This window comes from Bacillus rossius, chromosome 1 (genome assembly GCF_032445375.1).
Source record: "Bacillus rossius redtenbacheri isolate Brsri chromosome 1, Brsri_v3, whole genome shotgun sequence".
In the NCBI taxonomy this organism is placed as follows: domain Eukaryota; kingdom Metazoa; phylum Arthropoda; class Insecta; order Phasmatodea; family Bacillidae; genus Bacillus; species Bacillus rossius.
In genome coordinates, this window is record NC_086330.1 from 115135260 (window position 1) to 115163169 (window position 27910).

Sequence of the window (27910 nt, forward strand, 5' to 3'; positions counted from 1 at the left end):
AGCGAGAGTTATAAGTGTTTAAGTCCAAAACTTTAATCGAGTCAGGTAAACGTAAGGTTGTTTGGAAGAATTAGATAAGTTGTTCCATATGGAGGTTGATGAAAAATCATACATAATTGTAAGAGCAGTTTTTTTATTGTCATGTAAATTTCCCAGCCATGATTTAGGTTCGTCTGAGGTACAGAGTTTAGACAACAAATTGTTTTGTCCCTGCAACTAAGTGTTTCGCCACACGCATCCAGCGAGTATTTAGTTGGCATAAAAAACATCCCTGGGCGTGTAATATTAGAGAAGATCTCATTTAGGATTTCATAGATTAGATAAATAATAAGTATAACAGTGTGAACAAGATAAAGCATATAACTCTGAAGACAAGTTCAAATTAAAATAAGATACTCATGATGAAGCATTCTCATTTTCGTCTTCTGCACCAAGTGTTCAACAGTGGCTTACGATCCGCCAAAACTACTGTTGAAATCAAATAACGTAAACTATTGCAAGTGCATTTTTTACGTTAAATATTTAAACAGACCTGTGCTTCAATTGAAATAATAACATCAATTATTAATTACAGCTTGAAACAGTTCAAACATAATGCACTGCTCACGAAATAAATATCAAACCTTTTCGTGCACAAACATGATAATAGTATGGGCAGCGATATTTTCCAGAGGTTGAATTCAAAAGCGCCACCTAATTAAGGGCCCTGCCTACCTGTGCACACATTCTGTGTGAATGGCTTCATAAAAAAAACACACTATTAGAAAACTTTTCAAGATATCCGAGTGGTGTTTGTTTATGAAAAGCATTTAAGAATATGCTGAGGGCGAATGAGTATTTATGTTTCCGTGTTTCGGTTTTAAACTGTATTTCTCAGAAGGGTGAAAATGGCTTAAGAGTGTGTTTTCAGAATAATTTTTAGGCATGAAAACCCGGTAAGGATTCTTGAAAGCACTCACACCTTTATCTTCATTTTTCCGCCATATGTCATGGTTACCGTTCACATCTCACAGTTGCCCTACGCACGACGAGAAGACTACGTGCCAGTTGCTTAGAGGCGACATCACGCTAGAAGCACCGGCGAGAGTCGCACTTAAGGCGCAGGCCTGCCCGAGCTGCGCCAAGGCCAGGCCGAATGCCACCGACCACGCTAACACAGGCGACACGAGGGGCTTTCGAATAGAAAAACAAGCACGTATTCTGTCGTAGGATCATTTTAGATATAACAAGCAAAATTAAAAATAATACAAAATAGAACTACTTTTCCAAGGAACGTGCCGATGTTTTCCAAAAGATTTAAGTGGAAAAGCATTCAGTGGTTGAAATACAAAACCTCCCTTAGTAGGCGTAGTATCAAGTCTGTTACAAGTTACTTTAATTTTTTTTATCATTATCTAAAATGTTTGTATGCCAATTTTTTGATGCGTAGAACCATTACTGCAAGGAGTGGAAAAAATAGGAAGTGAAGGACAAAAAAAAGTTTGCAGACACAGTAAAAAATTCATCAAAATTGTTTGTAAATGTTTTGTTTTACGCGTTTTTTGATAGGCTAACTGAAACCCTTAGCTTAATGGGACAAAATGTGTATGTTATCCGCATGGGAGTTTTTACTAGAAGCCTATTACAGAACCTACCTACCTGCGCCAGGCCTATTTTGGATTTCACCTATGAACACATGAGAAGATTATAGGAATTTTACGAAAATGCTGGATACGTTGAATAGAAAACATTGAAAAACATTTTGACTGCATGGAATATGAAAAATATCTGATTGATACTTTTGGAGTATTGGAGACCATATTCCATAGGTTTCCACAATAAAATCTTCGAAACTCATCTGCGCCTGTGGGCTGTGGCGAAAGGAAATTTTGCAATGTAAAATATTCCCAAATTGTGAAAATATAAACTCGTAAAAAACCACATCTACATCAATATCACTGCTAATTTACAGCAATTGAAATTAATGTAAATGATTTTTGATAGTCATAATTTTTTTCTATGTATATCTTTACACTAATCACATTGACTATCAGACTGTTGAATTTCTTGGGCCAAGTCCGACGCCGTGATGTCAAATTTATTTTAATTAGCTTTTGCATGCTTATTTGTATTTTTTATTTAACAAAAAAAAACAAGTAGTGCATTTTGTTATTATTTCAGCATAAACTTTACGTAATTGTGACTGCGATTCTCACAAATAAGCATAAACATGCGACAGAAGGCCATGCGGCATACGACACATGCAATGCCAATTTCAACGCTGGCACGAGCAGGCGCGCCAATAACTGAATTAAAAATACAAAACAGCTTTCAGCAGCAGCCGAGATGACGGTTAAGATATGAGTCACTCCGTAGACCGGCCGAACTTTCACAGGCACCTTGTCACAAAGCCGTTCTGGTTACGAAACAACTTGCGTGAAACCACGTCTATGGCTGCTAGCTCCGGATTCAGCTTTTCATTTATATGGGTGAAAATACACTATTCCCCTATGGCACTGTTTCGTGTATTCATTACTGCCTTCTGATGACACATTTATGCAAAAATGTACACCCACTGCATTAAAAAATCAATCAAAGGAATTATAAAAAGAAACAGTATACTCGTAATTGCATAAATATATGAATATGACTTTTACAAAATATGAATGTGCTGTGAAGTGGTGAATCAAAATCCCATCCGAAAAAGTTCGTAAGATGGGGTCTCACACACCAAGTTAATTTTTTTCATTATTTGTTATTACTAATCGTTAATGGTTATTCTGTAAATTAACCACTATATATCTCGCTAAATTTATTGTTCTGTCATAAGTATTTTCAAGATATATTTACTAACTGTGATGTACTTGCTGTAAAAAGTCGCGCAAGTGATAACAATTACAAACACTTGCGTGACTTTTTACACCAACTACATACCCATTGTTAAACATCTGTTGAAAATATTTGTGCTACAATAAAAATGCATGAGAGATTTTGTGTTAAATTTACAGAAATAATCCTTAACCATTAGTAATGATAAGGAAATAAAAAAAATGCCGTGTGAGAATCCACTTTAAAAAAGGGAGAAACTAAACTCATGCGCTAAGGTTGTACGAACGATAGCTGACGTACGCTTATGATTTCTAATTCGCACACAAGTATTAATATTACAATAACTTATATTGCGACATTCAGTCTGTGAATCCAGTTGCAGCGAAATACAGCACATATGGTCCACACAGAGGATCGAGTATGTCCGTAGCCATAATTTTTCAAAATTCTCCCATAGTGCAAATTCTTTAAGGAGTTTGAATACACGATGATGGGCTGTTCTCCGGACGAAGCTTCATTACAGAGAAAACATTATCAATATTCCATCTCAGAAGAAGCATAGACGGCTCAGTCAACAGTTGACAGTTTCATTTGATAGTCTGGTCATAATTCAACAGTTCTCAAACTTTAAAAAACCTGCTTTTAACTGCATCTATTTCAAAGCAACTAGTTGGCGTATATGCCGTCAAGTTGGCAATGAATCATTAAATCACGTTTGTGTCAATAACTCTATACTGATTAAATACAATTCTTTGAACATACGTCATTGCTGTTTTGCACTGTTTGTCATGGAAAAACTTCAAGAATAAAAAATAGAAATGAAAACATAAACCCACAGAGAACAAGTCTGAATCAGCTGTTAAACATCATACAGCACAGAAAATTCCGTGGAAGAAATTTAATCATGAAAAAAATAACAGCACAGACAAAATCGGTGTGCTAACAATGACCAGCCAGTTTCAAAAAGTACAGTAAATTCTGACCGACAACAACCCCGGACAAAACAGAGAACAGATGAATCCAACGATGAAACTAAACAGTATTATGGCAACACGATGACAGCACAGATAACACAGTCAAACTTTAAATATGAGGCAGCACAGATAAATCCAAAGAAGAAATTTAGTCACGAAAAAATAACAGCCCATTATAATTATGATACTCAGGCCAAACTCCCCTCTTCTCAGAAAACTCGCGGAATATGTATGCACACACCCCGTTGCTAGTTTCTACTCCTACTCAACAAGGACTATTGAATAAGTAAAATAAAATAAATAACAAAAATAAACATTTCCAGAGACATTATTCGAGTATTCCTACTACTACGATATCCATGCTTAAGTTACGCTATTTTATAATGCTATTATATTATAAAACCATTGTTTTCGGTTTATAACATTAAAATGCTTGCATTTGGAGCATTTGGAGATCAAATTCAAAGCTTTACATGTTTTTATTGGTGGACACAAGACAGGTAACCCGTGTCTTAACCCGTATCTTAACATGCATTACTTTTTCTTACCATAAAACCCAATATTTTTACGAGTATTGGTATACAAGTATTAGTGCAGTTTACGGGCTACTCATGTTCCAAATTGTATCGAAATCGGTTCAATAGAATACAAATAGAAACTCATCAACCATTAAACTTGATTATATAAAACAATTTGTTTCCGGCAAAAAAAAAAAAAGAAAAAAAAAAGAAATATATATTTTTTGGGACTTACCGCCTCGTAGAAAAGGTCATAACAGACGAAAATGGACAGCGACACACAGCTCGATAGAAAGGTAATATTAGCGGCAGTATTACGGACTTGTAATTTATGAGATAACTAGCTGCAGTACCCGGCGTTTCCCGGGCTGAACACAGGGTGAAGAGGACCTTTTTCGAAATCAGATGTAGTTAGTAATTGTCTTCTTAATTTGAATGTCAAGTGTGCAAAATAATTTGTATCACTTTCATATCCCGACAGACGTTGTTCTGCCAGTGTATAGTTATTTACCTGTATATATCTAAAAATTGGTGGCCTGTATGTAATCTAGACTCTATAAAGCACAATAGAAAAAAGCTGAAAAATAAGAGATTACTAATATTGAAAAGATTCCATTATCTAGTTAATGCTCGGCCTGCATTGCAATGCCTCATTCAGTTTTGTTTTGTAATATGTTTGAAGTAGTTCTACATATACAAATCATCTATCCATCTCTCTATATATATTTATCTCTATCTACATCTATATACATCTATGTATCTCTCTATCTCTATTTATCTCTTTATATCTACATATATACTTCCCACTATCTCTATATCTTCTATATATAAGTATCTATATAGCTCTATACATCTATATATCTATATATATCTTTATCTAACCCATTTCATTCTCTATACCTCGCTCTATCTCAACTTATCTCTCTGTATCTCTCTATCTCACTCATATATATATAGGTATATATAAATAATCACACTATCTCTGTCTCTCTTTTATATTTAAATAAATTGTGTCATGCGTGCGCACTTATACAACAAAAACAGACGAAGGGTCGCTATATAATATGAAATAAACACATTTTTTGAAACGATTCGTGCCCAACTATTGCAAAATAGTTATACCGTCTCAGAAACCTTTAGGGGCATGCGCATAACAACTCATAAAAATTTCATCGCAATCGTATGAATGGTATAGGAACGTATACGGCACAAACAAACGAAAATTAAAGACATGACAAACGCATCAAACGATGGTGCGTTTAAAATTCAAGGCAACTCTATCTATTGACAAAGTTAAGAACAAAACTGTTATTAGCGCCTTTATTTTGATTAAGAAAGTGAGGTTTATAAAATGTATTAATGAATTAGGGTTTAAGAGAGATTAGGCATCACCATATTGCAATCGAAAGTATGTTGATAAAGCTTGAAATAAGCTTCCATGATAAATTTTTTGGCATAGGTCTTAGCTTTGGCTACTTGTTGAAGTCAACACTTGTGAACTGGTATGATTATAATGTTAGTTGAAGTTACCCGCGTGAAATAATAAGTTATTTCCTCGCGGCGCTTACAGACTAGAGCCCGTTAATAGGCTATGCGGTTGCAACAAGGTACAGAAGGTCTGGGGGATACGATTTATTCCTTTATACGCCAAAAATTGGTAGAGTTATAATTATAGCAAAAATATGGAAAATCCAAGATGACGGGGCCTAATCCCCTTTAATATAGAGATCAGTACTGCCACATTACAAGGGCAAACGGCCCACGGCAACGTCCGCCACGTTCCCCCTCTCGCGACTGTATCCGGGATTGACCGTGGACCGCCTCGGAGGTGAGCGCATGATCTGACCTCAGCCAGTCGTCTCTCTGTTTCTCCCCGGGTTGTATTTAAGCGATACTATATTGTATCTAGAGCGATCCCTGCGGACGTTTCACTTTAGAATAATTGCACTAGTTGTCGTATTCACATTATGTGCTTGTTGTAAAAAAAAGTCAGTCAAGTATTCAGAAAAAAACTTTTAGTTTGTCTAATTACGACACGGCGACTCTTTCCATAGCTGGGTAATGCACGCAACTTAACATACATATATGTAGTCCCGTTTCGTATCGTAAGAGATCCTTTATGTATGTGTAGGATTAGAAAAACATACAAAATGGCTCGTCCTCAACCGTAAATGTTGGGATAATGAATTTTCATGTCGTCATTCATGTTTTAGGACGGATACTTAAGATTGTTCACTTTCAATAACATGCTTCGTCGAACATTCTATTGCAGGATATGTGCTAAACGGAATCTGCTATTTAGAATAAAATATGGCAACCATTTACGTTTGACTAATTGCAACATGATCATAGACAAAAGTTAATTGTGTGTGCTTCCACGGATGGGCAATGCGAATAAATGAACTTCTATTGGGCCATTTTCGAAATATTACTTCACAAAAGAAACCCTGGAAGACATGTGTGAGGGTGAAGCGGGCTGTACTTACATTCCTTGTTCTTGTCCATGGATTTTTGAAGAGGTGAGTCGTCCACCTCGACCTTGGGCGGCGAGCGGGGAAGTTGCAGCCCCTGGGCGGGGGGCGAGCCCGGGGGCGGGCCGGGGGCAGGGTCGGGGGCGGAGGACAGGGAGCCGCTGCCGCCACCCTCAGCCATCCTCGCGGGCCGGCTGCTCACGTTGTAGTCCTGCGCACGAGCCGCAGATCCCCGAGGCGTGTATGCCAACTGCCCACACTGCTGCAGGCTACACGTACTGGTGTATTTATGTAGTACTGGTATCAAACAACAGTTGTGATGCAATATTTCCGGTTTGCAGATAAGCCAGAACTTCGCAGGTTGAGCCTCAAAACATCATATGGAAATGGGACTAAAGAGTGTGTATGGTGTTCTTAATATACTTAGGTTCATGTATCCCATTAGAAACCGTACCTTTACAACTCTCTTTCTCCCACCATGGTCAAAAACATGTTTTTCCTTGTCACTTGTTAAGGGGCCCATATGCCTCGCCTGAAACTACGCTGCATTGTTTGGAAAACTTAAGTGTCTGGAATACTACTTTTCATGAAAAACTAACATTCTTCACACAAAAAAAAAAAGACACCATTGACTTGGACAGTTGCGACTCGAGGTAAAGATTGATCAACCTACAGAGGATCGCTGCGTCTGGTGTCACACTATGGCGTTTCTGCCGCTGCGGTTAAAACTTTCGTAGCGTTTTTTTTGCTGAATATTCTTTTTTTCTTAGAGTGAAAAAACGAAGGTCTTTGATGAATACACTAAGTAAAATAGATCCAAATCGAACCTGTAAACAATTATCTAAAATAAATCACCGAGTTGAAACTGGCACCCGCTCCGGTTCAATCGCGCAGCGTGTCGCCTGCCTTCTCTCCCTCAGCTGCAGGGCGAAGTCAGGGAGGCACCCCCCCCCCTCCCCCCACCAAAGCAACCCATTAGCCAGCTTGAAATGACTATCTAGGGCTCTGAACATGCAACATTAGAGAGCCTTCTCTTTAAACACGTATTAGGACAACCATAGGCAGTGGTAGAGTAAGTATTATCTTACACAAGTGGCGAGTTTTATTTAAGGATTCAAGGTTATTTAAAACAGCTTAAAGGTTCTCAGATAGCCTAAAAAGCAATATATATATTTTCCCGGCGTATAACTTCCGGACCCCACTTACTTAGGGGCAATCTCACACTACCCCATCATTTAAACTTCCTTAAAACTTCCTTAAAAAGACAAAAAGAGCACGCCAGAGATTCACCAAGGGAGTGAATAGTAAAAAAAAAATAATAATAATTACGAACACTTGCACGACATTTTACACAAATTTGATTACACTTAACGAATATCGTTTGGAAATATTAGTGACAGAACAAAAGCTGCAAGGGAGGTATAGGGGCTGAAATTAAAAATGGCATGCGAGACGGAGGTTTAAGATAACCTCGTACAATTAATACCAAAAACTGTATGTTGTGACGGAGCGCGCTGACGCCACGCACGCAGCCCTCGGTTCAGAGCCGCGACGCTCTGTAAATCACTCTGTGCGTGGGGAATAAACCGCGGCGCACTCGACACGCATGCAGATGGAAACCTGCCGGCGGATGACGTCAGAGCTGGACGGCTGCCTGAGGCGTCGCTGGCCTCTCTTCGTCGTCTAGCGACGCGCGGTGTGCGCACGAGCAAGGTGTCAGGGACTTGCACACCGGCAGACAACCAGACAACCAGACAACCAGCAAGTAACAGCACCAGCACTTTTCTGCACTGAGATGCTTATTTATTGCATTTCAATTTCTGCCCATCGGAGGCAAAGAAAACAATGCCCTTTTTTATTACGTATAGTTGGCACCATGTCCATGACAAAAAAAAATTGGTTGCCCTATGTATTGGTATTAATCAATTATGTCCGAAGTGCAATTTTTACATACGAAAGCCTACAACTTTATTTAATCACAAAAAAAAGTAAAATGAAAACACTAAATATTATCTTAAAGACATTATTTTTGTCTAGTAAATAAGTTTAAGAATAAGTTTCATAAAACAATTCCTACCATTAGAGAAGAAACCTGAAAATACATAAAGTTGAAACTAAACGAAGACTAGCTGTTTAGAAAAGTTACAAATTAGTAACGTGGGGTCCCATACCTCCATGACCCAGATTTAAGTTTTTAATTGCCAAACTGAGTAAAAACAAAAATATAGCAGGCAAGACAAATGAATGAAAGCCACGGGAAATAAAAATGACACAGGCATAGGAATCGACAGACTCATCGGAAAATTGAAGACATACAACTAAAACACAAATAATCAGCATATATGTTGCAACACAGATTAGGTTCATAAGCCCATGTCATAAAATTATAAACAGCAAAAATAAACTCCTCTTATAAAAAATTGAACTAAAATTATCAACTAGAACGGGAAAAAAAAACATCAGCAACGACTAAGTAAAATAAAACACAAGCACAGGTCACAACAATAATAAATAATGAAATAAGATGACACACGTCGAAGAAAACATACTTCACGACGTTTCAGGGGTTGAGTATCTCCTAATGGGAGGTACTCTTTAGTGCAGCAAACCATCGCATTGACTCTATGAGGTGCATACCAGACAATATTAACAATTTGGAGACGACGTTTGACAGTCATCTCTCAACAAAATCAAATTTATAAATACCTTCTACATACCTTCTTTTTTTAAACTTGTTTGAACAAACACAATGTTTAGACAAGAAGTTTAATAGTTAAACTACTCTTGATTGAACGTAAACACTTTCCAGAATTCGAAAATTTTCAGCTTTGTGACTTAATGAAAACTTTATTTCGTAGGCAAGTAATTGATTAGGCCTTAGCGGTTAAGAATCGTTACCTATGCGTTGTTCGGTTCGCTTTCATACCTCACATTATTTAGATGTAATGACACATATACAAAAGGTACTATCTTCAGGCTACATTGCATGTTGACGCGCCCCGTCAGGAATGACGTAATCACGCCGTATTGACATTCACACTAAACGTTTTTCTGTCTTATTAATTAGGCCCAACTGCATTTTGATTAAACGTATAGTTGCTCAAAATGTTTTAATTAGTATTTCAAATAGTTAGATTTCTCTGAAGACGAGTGTCAGGGGCGCAAATCTGTAGGGTTCGTAGCCCCTCCCCCCTTTCCGATCTACGCCCATTGTGAGTGTCACACTATCGAAGTTATAATATAAAATTTGACCACAAAAATTACATTATATAAATAACACTTAAAATAAATAAAAATAGCTGCTTAAAATTAGACCCATATATGTAGGCCTATTCTAACATTTACACGTTTTCAGTGCTACTGTACTGAAAGAATATATATATATATATATATATATATATATATATATTTTTTTTTTTTTTTGACGTGACGTCTAATAAATCGATGAACGCCGGCTGCACGCACGAAAAAGTGTCCCGTTACGCTCATTGTACGCTTGCGCCGCACCGACAGAGGTGAAAACTTAAAACTTTGTTTATAAATGTGTAATATGAAATAATTTCTACGTCAAATGTACGTAAGAAAATGAATCTGATTACTAGTATAATTTCAAGTATTTATTCTTTAATTATTAAAAAAAAGTAGCGTCTGTCGGCGAGTGCAGTAATAATAGGTTATGTTAGATATTTGATTACAGTTTATTTATATGAAAACTTGTTCATAATTATATTTAAACGAAAAGTTAATGTGGTTTTCATTGCTTATTACAACAATAATTTCGGCAATACATGTTAATTATTCTTGAATTTTAAAAATCTGATTACTAGTATAATTTCAAGTATTTATTCTTTTATTATTAAAATAAAAATGATTAAATTTTATTCATAAAAATATGCAATCATTTCATCAATGTTTTGTTATGACGTTGTCACGTTAAACTGTCGTCCGTAAACCGAATTTATAGACAACCAATTTTTTTACTTTAGTAGTTTTAAATAAAAAAAAATAGAACTATAGCTTGATAATGACTTTTAATACGTTAGAAAACCTTACAAATAACACTCTAAGGAGTTATTATTTGGAGAGAAAAAACCGGACTCTCCGTTAAACAGGACATATTTGAAACCACTCAAAACCCTGCAATTGTAAGCTGGTCCGCCACAGGTTAGGAGAGAGGAGGAGGAGGAGGAGGAGGAATGAGCTCACCTTGAACCACTCCGGGTAGATAGCGATGATGGTGTCGAGCAGATCCTGGTCCAGCTGGATCCTCCAGAAGAGATTACCGCTGTCCAACCTGTGGCCAGACTCTGGAACGAGAGAGGAAGGCGGCCAGTTAGAGAAGCGTAACACGCAACACACAGGTGGCTACGGGACTACGGGACTACGGGGGCGCTAGGTTTAACTAAATATCTGTTATGTATCTCATGTGATATCAATTCAAAATTTGTGAGGTAAGTATTTCCTGTGAAGAAATGGCATTGATGTAGTTTCCGATGTTCGTTATTTAAGATCTTACGGGGAAAATAATTGAAACTCTGTGCATGTTGTGTTTGTATAGCGGTCTGCACAGGCCACTTCGTCGTTCTACATGACAACTAGCGACATATGTTGCTTGGTTTCGGAACTATTTGAAGTTTTTAACTTTGTATCCCGTGGGGCTATTTGAACCATTTCTGGCGGGGATATTTGAATCACACTGGATTTTTCCTTCGTTTAAGTTTATATTGCCTTTATGGTTTTTAGATTTAAGGTAAAGAGATTTAATTTAAAAAAAATACAATACTATATACAACAAAATAAGAATTTAGGTTTAATAGTTAAAAGTATATAAATGGTATAAAGTATCAGAATTAGAATTTATTTATTTTAATGTTTATTGTGAATTTATTAATAGCAATATTGTTTGTAGTTAGTATAAATTAGTATTTTTTATTCCTGAAAAAATTAACTTTAATAATTACTGCTTTTGCATACAGATAAAATTAATTTTTGATATTTTCAATGCAGGATGGAGGAAGGGTGCAGCTGTTGGCAACGCAGTAAAGGGATTCGAATGCACTGGTATTTATCCATTTCATGCAGATAAAGTGTCTCCAGAAAAGTTCCGTTCTTCAGCAATTTTTTACAATACATTTCCTAGCGACCATGACAATGGAACTGAATTACAAAATGAGGAATCATCAGAAATGCCAACTTCGTCAGCCAATTTATCTGCGCAACAAAATTATGAAAACCAAAAATCTTCAATTGCAACATCATTTTCTGTAGTACTGCCAACACCAGAAAAAGGAAAAAAAGAAGAACATTTTGAACAGAGCAAAGGGATCAGCGTGTCATATAACATCTCCGGAACACATTGAAAAAACAAGAACGAAAAAGAAATTATTTTTTTATAAATCAGCACAGACAAGAAACAAGCAAAGTTCTATCGAACAGTTTCATAGAAAACAGAAGCGACAGCGCAGAATGAGGAAACAAAGTGAGAGCTCTACGAGCTCCTAAGAAATTTTGTCAGAAACATCAGATGAAGAAAATACACCATGTGGCTTCTGCGGTGTTAGATATTTGGAAGAAAAGTCACAGAGTAAAGGTGACTGGATACGTTGCCAAAAGTGCTGCATATGGTTCCATGAAATTTGTGTTGGTGCTTAAGGGAAAAAAACAAACAAAAAAAAATTTCTTTGTGGTAAATGTGTTTGATGATTTTGAGAACTGTTTTAGACTTTATTATTGTGTTAATACGTGCACTATTAGGCAACAAATTACGTGATCACAATAGCCCCTTGTACAGTCCAAATAGCCCCACGATTTTTGGATGGTCATGTTGGAGTAGTGCTGTAGTTAATAATTTTTTACCAGGAAATGACTTGACTAAAAATTTTGAAGTTGATTTAATATGATGCAAAAATTGTAACATTGATGTACGTAATTTTTTGTATTTGATCGGATACAATGTTGAATTATTATTAAGCTTTAAACTTGAAATGATTAAAATAGCCCCACCTTACCCTATTCCTTTCAGTAATAATAATTAACAAGTTCATTTAAATTTGTCGAATAATACTCAGTTTTAACCAAAGCTTGCGTCTGTTTCAATACATAACGTTAGCACCAGCATGTGCCATTTCTTAAAATAGCCGAGTTTGGCAAATAAATCGGCAAATTGTATGCAAATGATGGAGCAATGTGCATAAGATAAATATTGCATATATTTTTATGATCTCGATCAAGATGGCTGCAACCCATCTGGGCGGAGCCTCAGGCGAAACTCACCAACAGTCATGGAGTTGGCAGGCAGCCTTCAAGATATATAATTGCAACCAACATTGAAATACTTTGAAACAAGCAAACGGCAACGTGGTTCTATCTTCCCCTCTCAGGGGAAGATAGAAAATTAAATTCTACGTACGCTCCATGTAAACTGAACCAAACTGAAATCTGCGCCCAAACCCGTTTTTGGCACGGTTTTGTTTAGAGATTTATGAACTAATATTCTATTGGTTTACTTTCAAATGTGTACCATTTAACCGAAAATTACGCGGAAAAATGGGTGTTTTGGTATTTAATATGTAGGTATGTAATAACACTTGAATGAACAGTTCGAAGAAGACACACGTGATTGCCGGGCGGTTGTTTTGACGCGGCGGCGGTTCAGTGAACCCGCCCGAGATCTGGAGGTCGACCCTGCGCGCCGGAAGCGAACCGCGCGACGCGCGCCCCTTGCGGTTCCGGCTTCCTGCGGGGAGCGTGTTGCGTCGGCGCCGCGCGTCGCGCTCGTCCGCTCAGCTGTTCCCCCCCCCCCCCCCCTTCTACACCGCGCGTGCTCCCACGAGCGTCGCCGCCGCACTTGCCATGCTGCACGCGTCTGCGAAGCCACCCGCCTCACATCTTATATTTAGCTATTTCTTGTTTAGTTATTACGAGTGTTTGGCTCATTTTGTATCTTTAAAAAATTGGTTGTCTGTAAAGTCGGTTTACGGACGATAGTTTAACGTGACAACGTCATAACAAAACATCGATGAAATGATTGCATACTTTTATGAATAAAATTGATTCATTATTATTTTAATAATAAAAGAATAAATACTTGAAATTATACTAGTAATCAGATTTTTAAAATGCAAGAATAATTAACCTTTATTGCCGAAATTGTTGTTGTAATAAGCAATGAAAACCACATTAACTTTTCACTTTACTTTATAAACAGTCGACGAAACAGTTCACGTGTAGATGACTTGTAATTAATTTTAAAAACTGGCGTTTAGCTATAAAGTTTAAATATAATTATGAACAAGTTTTCATATAAATAAACTGAAATCAAATATATATCATTAATTATATGAATCACCATAATTTTTTAGTCAATTGTAACACAACCTATTATTACTGCACTCGCCGACAGCGTAACGGAACACAGCGTAACGGAACAATGTGCGTAACGGGACACTTTTTAGTGCGTGCAGCCGGCGTTCATCGATTTATTAGACGTTGTCACGTCAAAAATTTTATTGCCCACAAAATTGTAGAGGAAATGCATAATTTAAAAGGCCCATCTATTCAAGTTTTTTTCGTTAGTGAAGCGAGATGAAAAGTGCGACGCTCACTGGTGCTTCTAGCGCGATATCGCCTCTAAGCGCTAGGCTCTGAACTAGCAGGCAGTCTTCTCGTCGTGCATTGACCAACTATGAGATTTAAGCGATAACCAAAACATTATATGGTGGAGTGCTTTCAAGTATCCCTAACACGATATTTATGCCTAAAAATTATTCTGAGAAACACACAAGTCATTTACACTCTTAAAAAAAATACAGTTTAAAAACAAATTCGGAAACACGACCATTCATCCGACCTCAGCGTATTCTTAAGTACTTTCTGTAAACAAGATACCACTCCGATACACTGAGCAGTTTTTAAATCACGTGTCTTTTTTTAAGCTTTGCACGTCGCATTTGTGCGCTTGGTAGACGGGGCCCTTAATTTTATGGTTGGCCAAACCTCAGAATCTAGCTTTGGAACCTTATTGTGGCCTAGTGTAACTGTTAAGTTAATGTACGCATCTAACTGTATAATCTGCTAACTAGGCAGCCTTTCTTCACACAAGGTATACCAGAATACATAGTCGACCTTTATATTTTGTGGTTCGGACAGCATTAGTACGATGGTTGGAACTTTGATAGTGACATCTATTTACTTACAACTGATACAAAAGAGATACATGTTACAACGTTTTACTGTCCTTCAACGTAGTGACCAGCATTGTGTACAACCCGTTGCCAGCGATGTGGAAGTCGAATGAAACCTTTAGCAGCGCCTGTTGCGTTGATAGTTCCAATGAGCGGTCTACTGCTTGAAGAATCTCTGGAACATTTCTGAAGCGAATGCCGTTAAGTGGTTCCTTCATCCTAGGAAGCAAGTCAAGTCGCAAGGTGTTTATGGTGGATGGTACAGCACTTTCCGGCTCCATCGATGGAACAAAGTAGCCACAGCCTGCGCTGCGTGCGGCCGAGCATGGTCCTGCATGATGAGAAGTGGTTTCAGCAGAAAGTGTCGCCGCTGCTGCAAGGCAACGCAGATTCCCCGCAAGCCTCTTGAAGACTTTATTGACACTGTCGTGCTGTACATCTTTATCCAACTACGTTGTTCCTGTTTCGAAAACGTCGTCACAACACTACAGTCGACCGCCAGCTAACACGAGGCTCTGTCCTGCTCGTCAGTGCGCATGCGCGTGATATGCTCTGAGGTGAAGAATGTGTGGTATAAGCGACATTATTTGGTTCCGTTGCATGGCGTCTCTGCAGTAGTGTTGCCACTATTAAAGTTCCAACCCTCTTACAAATAAATACTTCATGCTCACTTATTTCAACGTAATATATTTATTTGTGGTCCCTAACGTGCTGGCGTGGCGGTATAATAAATTTCGAGAAATAAAATATTTGCATCTCCTAACAGATTTCCAACCAAGTAACATTACTTACCGCGAAATATTAAACATTCTTTAATAACAAATGCCAGCGATACATATATTAAAATCACACACTACAAGTATCAGCTTACCACGTTTAAAACGTTAATATGTGTGATTCCAACACTTTAAACACGTAAGTATATATAAATACACTTAACTTACAGAAGAGGATGTTTACGTAAGGACTATAGTAGTAACTGTAAAACATTTGGAAAGCAAGACAGCACGTTGAGTAGTTAGTCTGTCAGAATAGCCATATCTAGCTAAAAAGTAGTTAAGTTGGCGACGCTGCCAAAATAACTTGTAATATACGGACGCATGCGTGCGCACAAAAATATTATTTTCTACAAACTATTTTTGGGCTAAGACGTCATTCCCTTTCTTCAGAACCCACAATTTACTCCTTGGGGTTTCCCGCTGTTATGATCACAACACGTTCCAAATGGGCGCCCATAATAACGTAATGTATGAGTTGCATGTGAAGCCAATTAGGTAAATTTCAAAGTAAAATATTTAATCTGAACACGTGGAATCACCCCAAACTCTCTGGCTAAAATTTAACAGGCATAACAGAAAGCATGGAGCTCACAACAATAAAATATACAGAATAGTTATAACTAAAATTTTTACGAGTAACTTCATTGCGCGAACCAGCCTACACGGAAGAAGTCATCGCGTGTTTGCAGGAATATTAAATGAAAAAAGTCACGGAACCACAGAATACATAAAACAAAATGCAAAAAAGTTTGGAGCGGGAGGAAAATGTTATTACAACAGAATCACATCGAAGAATTTCAGGCAGTAATCATTAAAACAATCCGAGGATGTTTCACAGGAAAAATTCAAAATATAACTATTTACAATGTTTTTAATTCTCAAATCATGCCATCACTGTTTTCACTGTAGAGGGAGAACATCGTCTACCTGCTAACGGCTTCAAAGCAAATAACACCGTTTACAAAAACGCTTTGACGCCTTTACGGACACGAGTCTTTTATGAAATGACTTAAAAAAAAAAGTATTGTAGCAGTACAAAAAATATTTTTTTTTTAAGTATTCGCTGTGTGAAATATTATCTGGCGATGCGTGCGTGCGTGTGTGTTCACAGCGCGGTTTGTTAGTAGAGGCAAAACATCTACAAAATTAAAACAAAAATGTTAGTTTCTAACTTCTATATAAACAGTTTAATGATAAAAAAATACCGCATTGAACGTAATTTCATATAGGAATATGTTGAAATTGGATGTGAGATGATCTAAATCTAACGTATTCATATTCTTCCGAAATGAAAATATGTTTTAGACGACTCACTGATCAAATATTACGCCAAAAATCGATGTCACCAACGCTACACAACCTGAACAAGCTCCAGTGATCGCAGCAAACACTCTAGCCTCGCACAGGGTGCCAGCGTCAGCAAGGTATGTGGAAGCACGGCCTTCGTCGTATTGCACTTCAGAAAGGCAGCGAGGACCAGTTACAGCTCCCAAAATAATAAGAAAAAAATAGAAAAAACGTATTGTAGATTAAAAGCTAAAACCTTGACCTGTAGGTAAAAGGCAGTCATCGTTAACCAAGCTTACAAATAGAGGTGCATTTCACTGATCAGTGGCGGAGCAAAGACATGTATCTAGTGCCCACATTTCCCCCGCGGTGACCTGAGATCAGACAGCCACGGTACAGAGACTGCGGCCAGTGAAATGCGGGAAGGCGTAGGCAGCCGCTGCTGGTTGGCGAGACGAGTCCCGGAGGCACAGCCTCTGACGTGGTGTTCCCTTTCCTACCAACAGCGCCCAGGTTGCTGGGCGTTCGGGCACGCCATTGGCCAGTCGGCGATCTCGGCGGCGGTGGCAGTAACAATTATACCTGTTCAGTTTCATCGTTGGGTTCGCGTGTGCATCGCTGTAGTGTTTTTGCGCACGCTGCGAGGAGTCCCCCATCCCCTGAAGGGCGGATACAGCTCCGGTACCAGCCTGGACAGCTACCAGAAGCTGGATGCACTTCGGCCAGATCACACAGGCTCTGTGGGTCGTCTGAGGGGTCCCAGAGACGTGACAGACTTGGATAGAGCCTTGTGACACTCTTGATTCAATCTGAGTTAGTCTAGTCAATTTAAGGGGGAATGGGTAACAATGTTGCTGGGATGGGTAGCCTCAGCCTATCACTGCAGCTCCACACCGAACAACTCCAGGTTGCGATGAAACGGCTCTTGGGAGCTCCAGCCATCACGGGCGTAGTTGCCGTTAAATCCAGCACGTTAGACAACCACTGCAGCATTGCAGAATATCTGTTTAGTATCATCGCTGCATTCTTCTATCCGTCGCTGTGCTGTCCAAAGTTGCTGCCTGCCTGTGCTTACAGTTTTTGTTGCAACTTAACTGTCCAGCTGTCAGCCCAATTTGTTCGTCTGTGCTGTGATATTTATCTAATTACTTCCACGGAACATTCTGTGCTGTCAACAAATTTAACACTTGACATGAACTGATTTCGGCTTGTTTCATCTTTATTTGTCCGTTATTCTGGTTTTCTATATGACATACAGTGCAAACTAACAACGGCGTATGTCCAAAATAATGATTTGAATCAATCTTCCCCACTGTGAGAATCATTCAAAGAATAGTAGAAATAATGAAGAAAACTGACGGGTATTTTTGTGCGTGTAGAAGGGGCCGAGGGGGGGGGGGGGGGGGGCAGGAGTACCTGCGAGGAAAACCTACCAACTCACGGCAACGTCCATCACGCTTCCCACTCGCCTAGGTGGGAGGCGAACTGACCATTCAACAAACTCTGACTAATGATTTGCTGTTTGCATCGTTCGCTATCGACACGATTTAAAACTTAAAAAGTATTTAAATGGAACATATCGCTATATTACATTCAGCCAATTCGAACTCGGAGAGCTTCCAGAGCGTTGAAACATCGCAGTGCTGCCAAGTATTACGGATTTTACGTAGTTATTACTGATTTCGACGTGCAGTTATGGAATTACAGTATTATTTTATTTAATTATTACGGAAACAGAGTAACTAAAGGACACGTCAAAAATATCGCGCGTATTAGCGTTTCGTACGATAAATACCACGCATATAAGGCACAAAATGTTGGTTGAATTAAATTTGTTTGAACCCAATTAATATTATTATATTTCCTAAATAAACAAAATCACTCCCGCACAGAAAACATATTTTTTTGTACTTTTACAAAAGATTCCTTTAGAAACAGTTGCCAAGAAAAAGTTTGATATACTACTACAAGAAAAATATTGTAAATTTGTACAACACATTGCTATGGTAATTTTTGCATGTATGAAATATTTTTTTAAAAACATTGCTAAATATTATTTGTGTTACGAAAATTGTCACGTAATTTAAATATTTTTATTGATAGTCTATACAGGAATAACTTTTTTAAGTCATGGAAAAGATAATGGAATATTCAACAACTGGACAGTTTAGTTTTATAATGCTTAATAATGTATCAGTTAATGATGGATAGTTGGCAAGGAACTTTAGTTAATGTAGGAACTGTGGCAACACAAAACATAAATGTCCAAGCAACAATCAAAACCAGTATTATTGCGAATTTTTTTTGTAGAGATACAGTTCCTTTATGTACATGTGCAAAATAAAAAAAAATTGTAATTTTACATGATAGTTTCAGTTTAATTGACAAAAAAAAAGTTTTACAGTGCAGAGAGTCTCAAGCATCCAGAAATAAATATAAATCCGGATACTTAATTTAGTTTAGTTGGTTGATTTTGATCTGTGAAATTGTTATGTGTTACTGAATTTGAGTATTTGGGCAGTTTATTTTCAAACGTGTTTGCTTCCTGCGGGTGTTGCTGCACACAGGCGCGGGCTCGGAGCGCGACCACAAGGCCGCCGAGGGCAGCGTGGGCAGACCGCCAGCAGCGGCGCGTGTGGGAGATCAGCTCCGCGACCCGCGGCCCCGCCCCGCCCCGCCCCGCCTGCCTACTGCGCGTCTCAGCCCGGCTCCCTCCACACACCTCTGCGACGTTCAATGTGTCGGGAAGATTGTGTTCTGTAAGGTAACATTTGGAATGAGAATATTGTGGATATACATTTTCCTGGCGTATTTCTATTAAGAACATCATCTGATAATTTCTATTTATTTTTTATTTCACTTTAAAGGAGATGCAACTGAAAAACGCCATCTTGGTTTGTATCATTTGGCTCTTTACAGCACTGCACATACTTTCACGGAATGCCTTGTTATTAATAGTGACCAAATCTATGGAATATTTTCTTCTTTGAAATAATAATTGGTGTTTAGCATTTAATTACTTTTTCTGTCGGAATGACTACAACTGTAATAATACCGTCAGTAGACACTATTTTATGGTCTTAGAACCTTCAAGAAATAGTATGATTATTATAATTAACGTTGGTATACAAAACAAGACCTAATTTTAACAACCCGGGAACTGTGTTTGCCATCTACTCTGCATTGCAATCCAAGCGTGGAACAGACTATAGGGTCTGTCCTTCCCGACCTGTTAGCGCTGGCTGTTATTTTAAACCAAGGGCCAGGTTCCGCCCATCGACTAATGACCAGCGTGACCGCGCTCGCGCTAGCTGGCGGCCCTCGCACGGCTCGGCACGGCACGGCACTGCTCGGCACGGCTCGGCACGGCTCGGCACGGCTCGGCACGGCTCGGCACGGCTCGGCACCTGAGTGCTCTGTCAACAGCCCGCGTCTTGGGCGCACGCAGCAACACCTCGCAGCGTTTCCGTGCGGCCAGTAACACACAAGTATTGCTACTTCATGTTTGGTAACTTTAACCAATGCACGCGTATTGAGCACAGAAAAATCAAATTGGTTTTACTAAAAAATTTTTTTTTTGGACATACGCCATTACTGGTTATACTGCATGCTATAGAGAAACCTCAACAATAGGCAAAAAATGAATACGCAAACACACAGAAAAAAAGCCAAAATCAGCCCGTGTCAAAAGTTAAATGCACGGGCAGCAGAAAGAATTACGTGGAAATAATTAGTCAGAAAAATATCACAACACAGACAAACACAGTGGGTTGTCAACGACGAGATGGTTGCAATAAGAACAGTAAATAACGAACAAAAAACAAACATAAAAACCCAACGATGATACTTAACAGGTAATCTGGAAAACAATGGCAATAAAGAGACGCACATGCGAACCCAAGATGTGACTAAACAAGATATCCTGGAGACTAAAACGAGGGCAGGGTAGACGAACGCAGTAGGCTTACTAAGGAGGGGAAAAAAAAACAGCTGCGACGTATCAGAACTGACATCTGCTATAACATACATATATTTAAAATCAATACATACATATACTTAAAACCAGCCTTCTCTACTGCAAAGAATCATTCAAAGAACGTAAGGGTGATGAGTACAAGAACCACTTGTAAACAAACTCATATGTTTGTTTATACAAGCTGATTATGACATTTTTATTAGGCAAATGGACCAATGCGCAGTAAACCAGCATACATCTGTCTACACTGAGTGACTGGATTCGACCAACAAACTTCGGCTAAAGATTAGTCACTAAGAAATAAGCGGAAAACATATTACGACGTTTAGTTCAAAGTGCTTCCCGAGGCTGTATATGCCTTTTATGGTCGTGCTGATAAATTATTTTACTGAAAATACTAGGAAAGTATTTATGATGGAATACTAACTGTCAGAATAATGATTAAATTTAACGAAGTTCTGCGAACAACCGTAATGCTTGTCCAACTCAAGTTCAAATCCCAAGGAGATGTTGGCTACTCGTCATCACGATTTCGTCCGGAATCACAGTACATGCATAGCGTGTCATTATTTTAACAGGCGCATAGGCTAAACATGGAGAAGTTAGGTTTGCGAATAACTTTTCACGAAGGAATTGTAATTAAAGCGTACACGAGGACTTCGTGTTCCGTTGGTTTAGTTTGACCTTCGAGCAGCCCTCGGCAGCTGTACGCGAGCAATAGGTTCTCGGTGCAGGTAGAGAGAAAAAAAGGTACGTACTTCTAACCATCAGCTATCAAGGACAACGCTAGCTAGGACTCGAACCCGTACCTTCGCATTACTAATCCGAACTCTTGCCGCTCCGCCAACCACAGCTTGGAAATTACGCTAACATAAAAAAAATATATTGACCGATATTTCCTGAACGCTTGACCATCTGGAGCTCCCACTGCGTTACTTTCATTTATAGTCAAGCCCTGCGTGTACTGTGATGACGAGTAGCCGACCTCCCTTTTGTCAATCGTAATTTGGGGCAAAACCCTTTCTTTTCCGTACATTTTTGTGACCTGCAACACTCTAACCATAAACGCCCGATTTTAAAACCGTTCTGGATCAAGTAAAGGTGTATGTATACACATAGAATTTTAGTAAACAGCGTAAAAGTGTAAAAAGGTATTTTCAGGAAGGTTTAAGGTATCAAAAATTTTAAACACAGTATTGTACATAGGATAGGTACGTGAAGGTAGCCTAAATCTTTAATACTCAACCTTAAAATGATGTGGTCACCGCTTAAAGTCTCATAAGGCGCGCTACCGACGCAAAGACTGCAAACTAGATCTGCCCAGAGCGTAAGGGCTAAGAGGCGTGTGAAGCGAGAGCCAAAGTCGTCCTTAAAACTAGGTTTATAAACGACGCAACATAGAAAAAAAAAAGAAAAAAAGAAGTGAAATATTAAGTTTTCATATACCCGTTTATGTCGCAAACAAGCAATACAAGCATAAGCCAATTTTAAACTGCACGCGTTTCAGCTTGCATTTCCGGCTTCTAAATATAAAGTGAAGAGTTGCGAAAACCTTTAAAGATGAATACGTCACGTGGACTGAAAGTTACGATTTGATTTTTATCATACGTTCGCGTTTTCGATTACTAAACTATCACAGAGTGGAAGATAATTACGCTTTTAATCACAAGTTTGTGAACAAACAATAATTATGAGAAAAAAAAGGCCCGATGTGAAGTGTTTTCCTTCAGATTTACAGCCTCAGGTTGTAAGGTTCGTGATGTCTTGCGACATGCGTATTTTATAATCTACCGTAGTTATGTTGCGTGTAGCGTCCTTGCGTAGAGCTTGAGCGGCTAGTCCCCGATCACGGAAGGAAGCCGCGCGGCGGAGCAACCTGGAGATAAGGCTCGCCAGAAATAACACGTGCGGCACGTCCAGCATCGCCGTGACGTCACAGCGCGCACTTTGTCCGCGCGCTACGTCACAAGAGGTCTCTGTCCGCGTAGCCGTGCGCGCCTTCCTCCGCGAGGTTGTCGTGCAGCTGCCAAATATAATTACACATTACAGACAGGTTCTTCAGCACGGCGCCATTATTGGCTTACGATTTGCCAAATAGAACTGTAAAATAAATCCGTTGGCATGGACATTCCCCATGTGCCTCTGTTTAAAACATCAACAAACACAATTAATGAATGTTATCTAGGCTTTTGGCGCAAAAACTTACCGCATCGAAACTTGGCCATGCAAAAATGACACGAAATAATATAGCCTCGACAACACGCCAACTGCCGTTCGCCATGACAAATTGTTTAGCAGTTTTATAAGCAAATAAGTCGTTTAATTATTGCGACTCAAAAACTTAAGAGAATGTGCAAGAACACAGGACGATATGAATTGTCTTAGTAGCCTACAAGGTTTTCGCGAGAAGTTGAATTTTCATTCTCTAACTAAATTGATCTCCAGTTCATTTTATTATTTAAACTTAAAACTAAACTAAACAATACAACATGTACCAAATTACTATTATATTCAGCAATTAGGTAATTCCAACAGTTTATCGATACTCCAATTGCCATCATCAAACTGCAAAGGCACGCTAGAAGCGAGAAATGCGAGAAAGTAGACAAGTCTTCGAGTGAATTGCAGGCGAGTAGCCAGTGAACTCGTTCAATGTAATCGAAACTTTTACGTTGTAGGGGGCCGCCTAGCTTGAGGCGAGGCGAAATGATAAATGCGACTTCTGGACTTAAAAGAGGTGACTACGATTTAATTTTACCACTGCAAATTGTTATACTTTGGGAGGTTTCATGGATATTCGGTTCGAAGACTTTAAAATATATGTGAAAATACCACCTTTGGGTATGTTTAAGATTAAAATTAATGATTACCAGACGCAAAATGTCTTCAAATAGGCATCCAACGTATATTTTTAACTATTATTTTTTCGTAAATAATATAATATTGAGTTTATAAAGGAAAAAAAAAATAAAACGTAAGTTTCGCATCGATATTCGTAATCCACCCTTCCCAGACAGTTAAGAAATCAAATTCTAGGTATGAACCGAAATACATTATCAATAATATAAATTATATTCAAAAATTAAAATAAAGCTTATAACCGCTTCTCTTTGTGATTTTTTCCCCTAAGACTCAAACTGATGAAACAGGGACCTATTTCAATTTTACCATCGAAACAAAATACTTGGCCTGAAAGTCTAAAGATAAAGTTAATTACGATAACTTATTACCGGATCAGATAAATCATACTATAAAAAATAGGATTACTCCTCAGATTTGAGAATTGTTTTGGCTAATCTGAACGAATGCAGTTAATATGCGCGAATGACCATTTTTTTAAAAGTAGTTTCAAACAAAACGTTCATTGACAAGCGTTTGGTGCATAAAAAACGAAGTACATATAAAAACAGCACCTAACTCAAGTCAGGAATTATCTTAGGCAGGACAGCTGAGCAAATAACCTGCTTGCTCATGTCACTGGAGGCGCCAAGCCAAGAAAGACAATTAGCATGCGAACAGGAGGACGTTAAACAAATAAAGTTAAGTGATTAATGGAAGCACTAGCGCCGCTGACCAAATACGGGATGCGAGCGGCATCAACGTCATGTCTTGTAACTACACAGACTTCCAAAAACGCACATTAATAATTCCTTCCGACCAGCCTGACGCCACACTGCGTTAAGAGCAATCCTTCAACCGGCGTAACCACACTATGATGCAATTATTTTTATCATAGCAGACTACTTTATGAGTTCTATGTCTCGTGATGAAAACACACAAAAAGTGATGGCGACAGATCTTCTCATAAAGTGGGTTCCGAACCACGTAACAATTGGTGCTCGCCGACCTGAGGGGCAAGAAGTCAACGTACTCATCTTCAGACTCTAGGGTCGTGGGTTTGAGTCCACTCTCAGGTTTTCTTTTTAGTATTAGTTTGTAAGCCATCCCACATTAAGCCTTTTGATATAAAGTAGGGACCAACAGATTAATTATTTTGGATACATATAAACATACACATACACTGAGTCTAATTTCTATTAGCGGACTACGGCTGCAGATTCATCACTTAAAAAAAAATATCAGAAAATATTTATACAATTATGGCTTAAAGTGTTTCCTAAGGCTGGTATGCGCCTTTGAAAATGAGTTGAGCAAGTGGTTTATGCAAATATGCAATAGAGAACAAAGTTGTTCAACCACCACAAAAATGGTCGCTGTCGTAACATTATTTAATTGAAACAATACGGTTAACTACACGTCACAAAAATTTACGGAAATAAGAGTTTTATAATTATTTAAAAAAATATAATTTAACGACCACGAATGGTTTTGAAGTGATTGAATAGTTTGTTCAATTAAACATTGCTCAGACGCATAGTATTCCATCTTAAGTACTTCAGCCATTTCTTGCAATGAACCAGTTACTCCGTCCTAGCTGCAACAGCAAGGACGTATGCCAGGCTCGGGAAGCAGTTTAGGCGGTGAGTCGTGAACACGTCGCGTGGAACCTGCAGTCGAAGTTTGTTTAGGTCGAATACAGACTCAAACTGCGTTAATGTTGAGAAAGAGTAAGACAGTTTTGCGAAACAAAGGAGCATGCCTTCTACCCATTAGGGACGGTCACCAGGGACGCAACTAGAAGAAGGCAGACAGGCGGGGCTTGTGTCCCAGAAGCCGCCTTGAGCAGCGCTGGCAGAGTAAATAGATATTTACATAAATATTGTAGTTAGAACACAAAAAAAAAATGTTGGAGGCCAGATGAACTGAATCATTTGAATTGAAATATACATACATGCATATCAAGTATTTAAAAACTGGTATTTTTCGCGTACTATCCAACTTTCGATGCATTAAAAATAAAATGACTGGAAATAAAGCAATTTATTTACCATTTAAGTTGAATAATTTTTTTTGGACTACTGAAATTAATGTGTGGTGGCGATATGAGGTTTCGTCGGGAAAGGTTTTCGTTTGGTTGGGCGCCCGGGCGGGATCTAGTCTAGCCAGCCTGGGTGACACGCCCGTGGAACAGCAGTCGCAAGAACACGCTGAGGTCTCGGCCAGAACCGGCCCCCTCGGAGACGAGTTCCGCTCATACAAATACGATTCTGGTAACGTTATGCACATCCGGGAACATGTGGGACACACAACCGTGTGCGCCGTATCACCGGTTCATCGAAAACACGGCGACTAAAAGTACTTAGTGGCTAGAATAAAGCATTAGTTTTAAATGCACACATTCCAATGTAACTGTATTATTTTTATTGTTGCAAAAATATGTTTAAAAATATTTTCTAAAGAATTTATTTGTAATAGTAGGTACACAAATATATTAATATGTTACAGTTCACTGTGTAGGCGTGCTGGTTTACTCGGTTACGCTGGGTGCAAAAATTACAATCCATTAGGGGTCAGGCAATTTTCATGACCTTAGGCCGGACTGGTTAGTTCCTACATCAGCCTTCAACCACCGGCATAAATGTGGGATACGTAAATTACAATTCTCAATGATTTCGATATAAGTTTGTCCTAAGTCAAATATACATGAAACCCAATAAGGTCTTGGTGACACTAAATAGTACGGCATTCATCGGCCCGGAATGCTCGATGGTCCGGCACTACCGAAGAATATACTGACTTAAGACAACAAAGTGAACTTGAGCTAAAAACGTATTATTAACTTTTAGCTAAGGTCTAAAACGCTTTTACAATATGCACATTAAGTGTTAGTCGGAAGCGCTTGGCGAGGGTCTAGGTTCGGTCCTATGTAAGGCATGGGTGTAAATTAGAAAGATGATATTGTGGTTAATAAAGATATGATTAAGAGTTTCGAATAAGTATCTGAGTATCTGGGCGTTTGCGTAAAGCTGTAGACCATATAATTATAATTATTTATTAATTATTTTCTGCACTACCCACTCTTTATAAGTATTATCCCCTCTATCTTCTGTATTCTCCTACAGTATTAATTCATGCCCATTGCAACCCGTATATCTGTGCCCAGGATTTTCCCTGTGTCTGTGCAGGTTTATACCAGCGCCCAACTTAACATGGGAGTTAGCCATGGCTTCAATCGCCGTCAAGGCTGGCCAATCCCCGCACAAAGCACACAATGCATGTAACCCTCTCCCTGCATGGATAATCCCAGCATGACTAGGCGTATAGGCTTCGGCCTGATATGCACCTAGGTCCCTGCCTAACCCGGGCCCCTCCTACAAAAACACTTAGTTTTAGTTGGGTTAGGGGGAAAAAATCATTACTAGGCTTTAATGTTTATGTATGTACATACGAGCCTTTAAAATGTATAATCAAATATTATTTTTTGCCTGTATTTGTGTAGAAATGTCAAATCCTTGTGTTCCTGCTAAACAATATTTGCTGGCAAATACCATCTTACAGATGTATTTGCAATCTAGCGTTTGGCGATCGCTGCAGTTACCTCCAAACACCCCGGCACCCTCAGTCCCCAAGTGCCGGATCATGGCATATATTCAACACGGAGCTACGTAACAAGCGAGCGTCGTCCGCCCACTCGCCGGCCGAAGGCTCCAGCCATTGTAGGCCCACGCCACCTGGGCAGCAAGGATCGTGACGTAATGATGGAAGGATGACAAAGCGAACGACACACGAGACCGGAGTAAAATATGGATCGACGACACTGAGCGATGGTCGTATTACAGACGGTATATAACACTTCTGGATTGAAGTCCGTCTGTCGAGCGAACGGCGCAGAAGGAAGTGGTGTTAGGAACTCTGGAAAGATGTTTACAGCCGGGGTCGATACGACTACGCATTTCTCTCCCAAGGCCTGCCCGGAACACGCGTAGGAGTTTAAATGCCGTTTCCCAACCTGCTCCGCCAACTTTCCAACAGGCAGGCGGCGTCATTCGTCCGCAAGCCTAGACTCGCTTCAC

The 27910-nt window shown here is 39.0% G+C and overlaps 1 protein-coding gene across 5 annotated transcripts in view; it reads right to left on the reverse strand.

The window, feature by feature from the left end:
• Positions 1 to 27910, reverse strand: part of LOC134542652 (myocardin-related transcription factor B) — a 315861-nt gene that overhangs the window by 40127 nt on the left and 247824 nt on the right. For all 5 annotated transcript variants that reach the window (XM_063387095.1, XM_063387076.1, XM_063387104.1 and 2 more), the window contains 2 exons: positions 10978 to 11078; positions 6787 to 6982 (listed from right to left, as the gene is read on the reverse strand). In XM_063387095.1, coding sequence (XP_063243165.1) covers positions 6787 to 6952 — 166 coding nt within the window. In that variant the 5' untranslated portion in view covers positions 6953 to 6982; positions 10978 to 11078. The remainder of the gene's footprint in view (positions 1 to 6786; positions 6983 to 10977; positions 11079 to 27910) is intronic.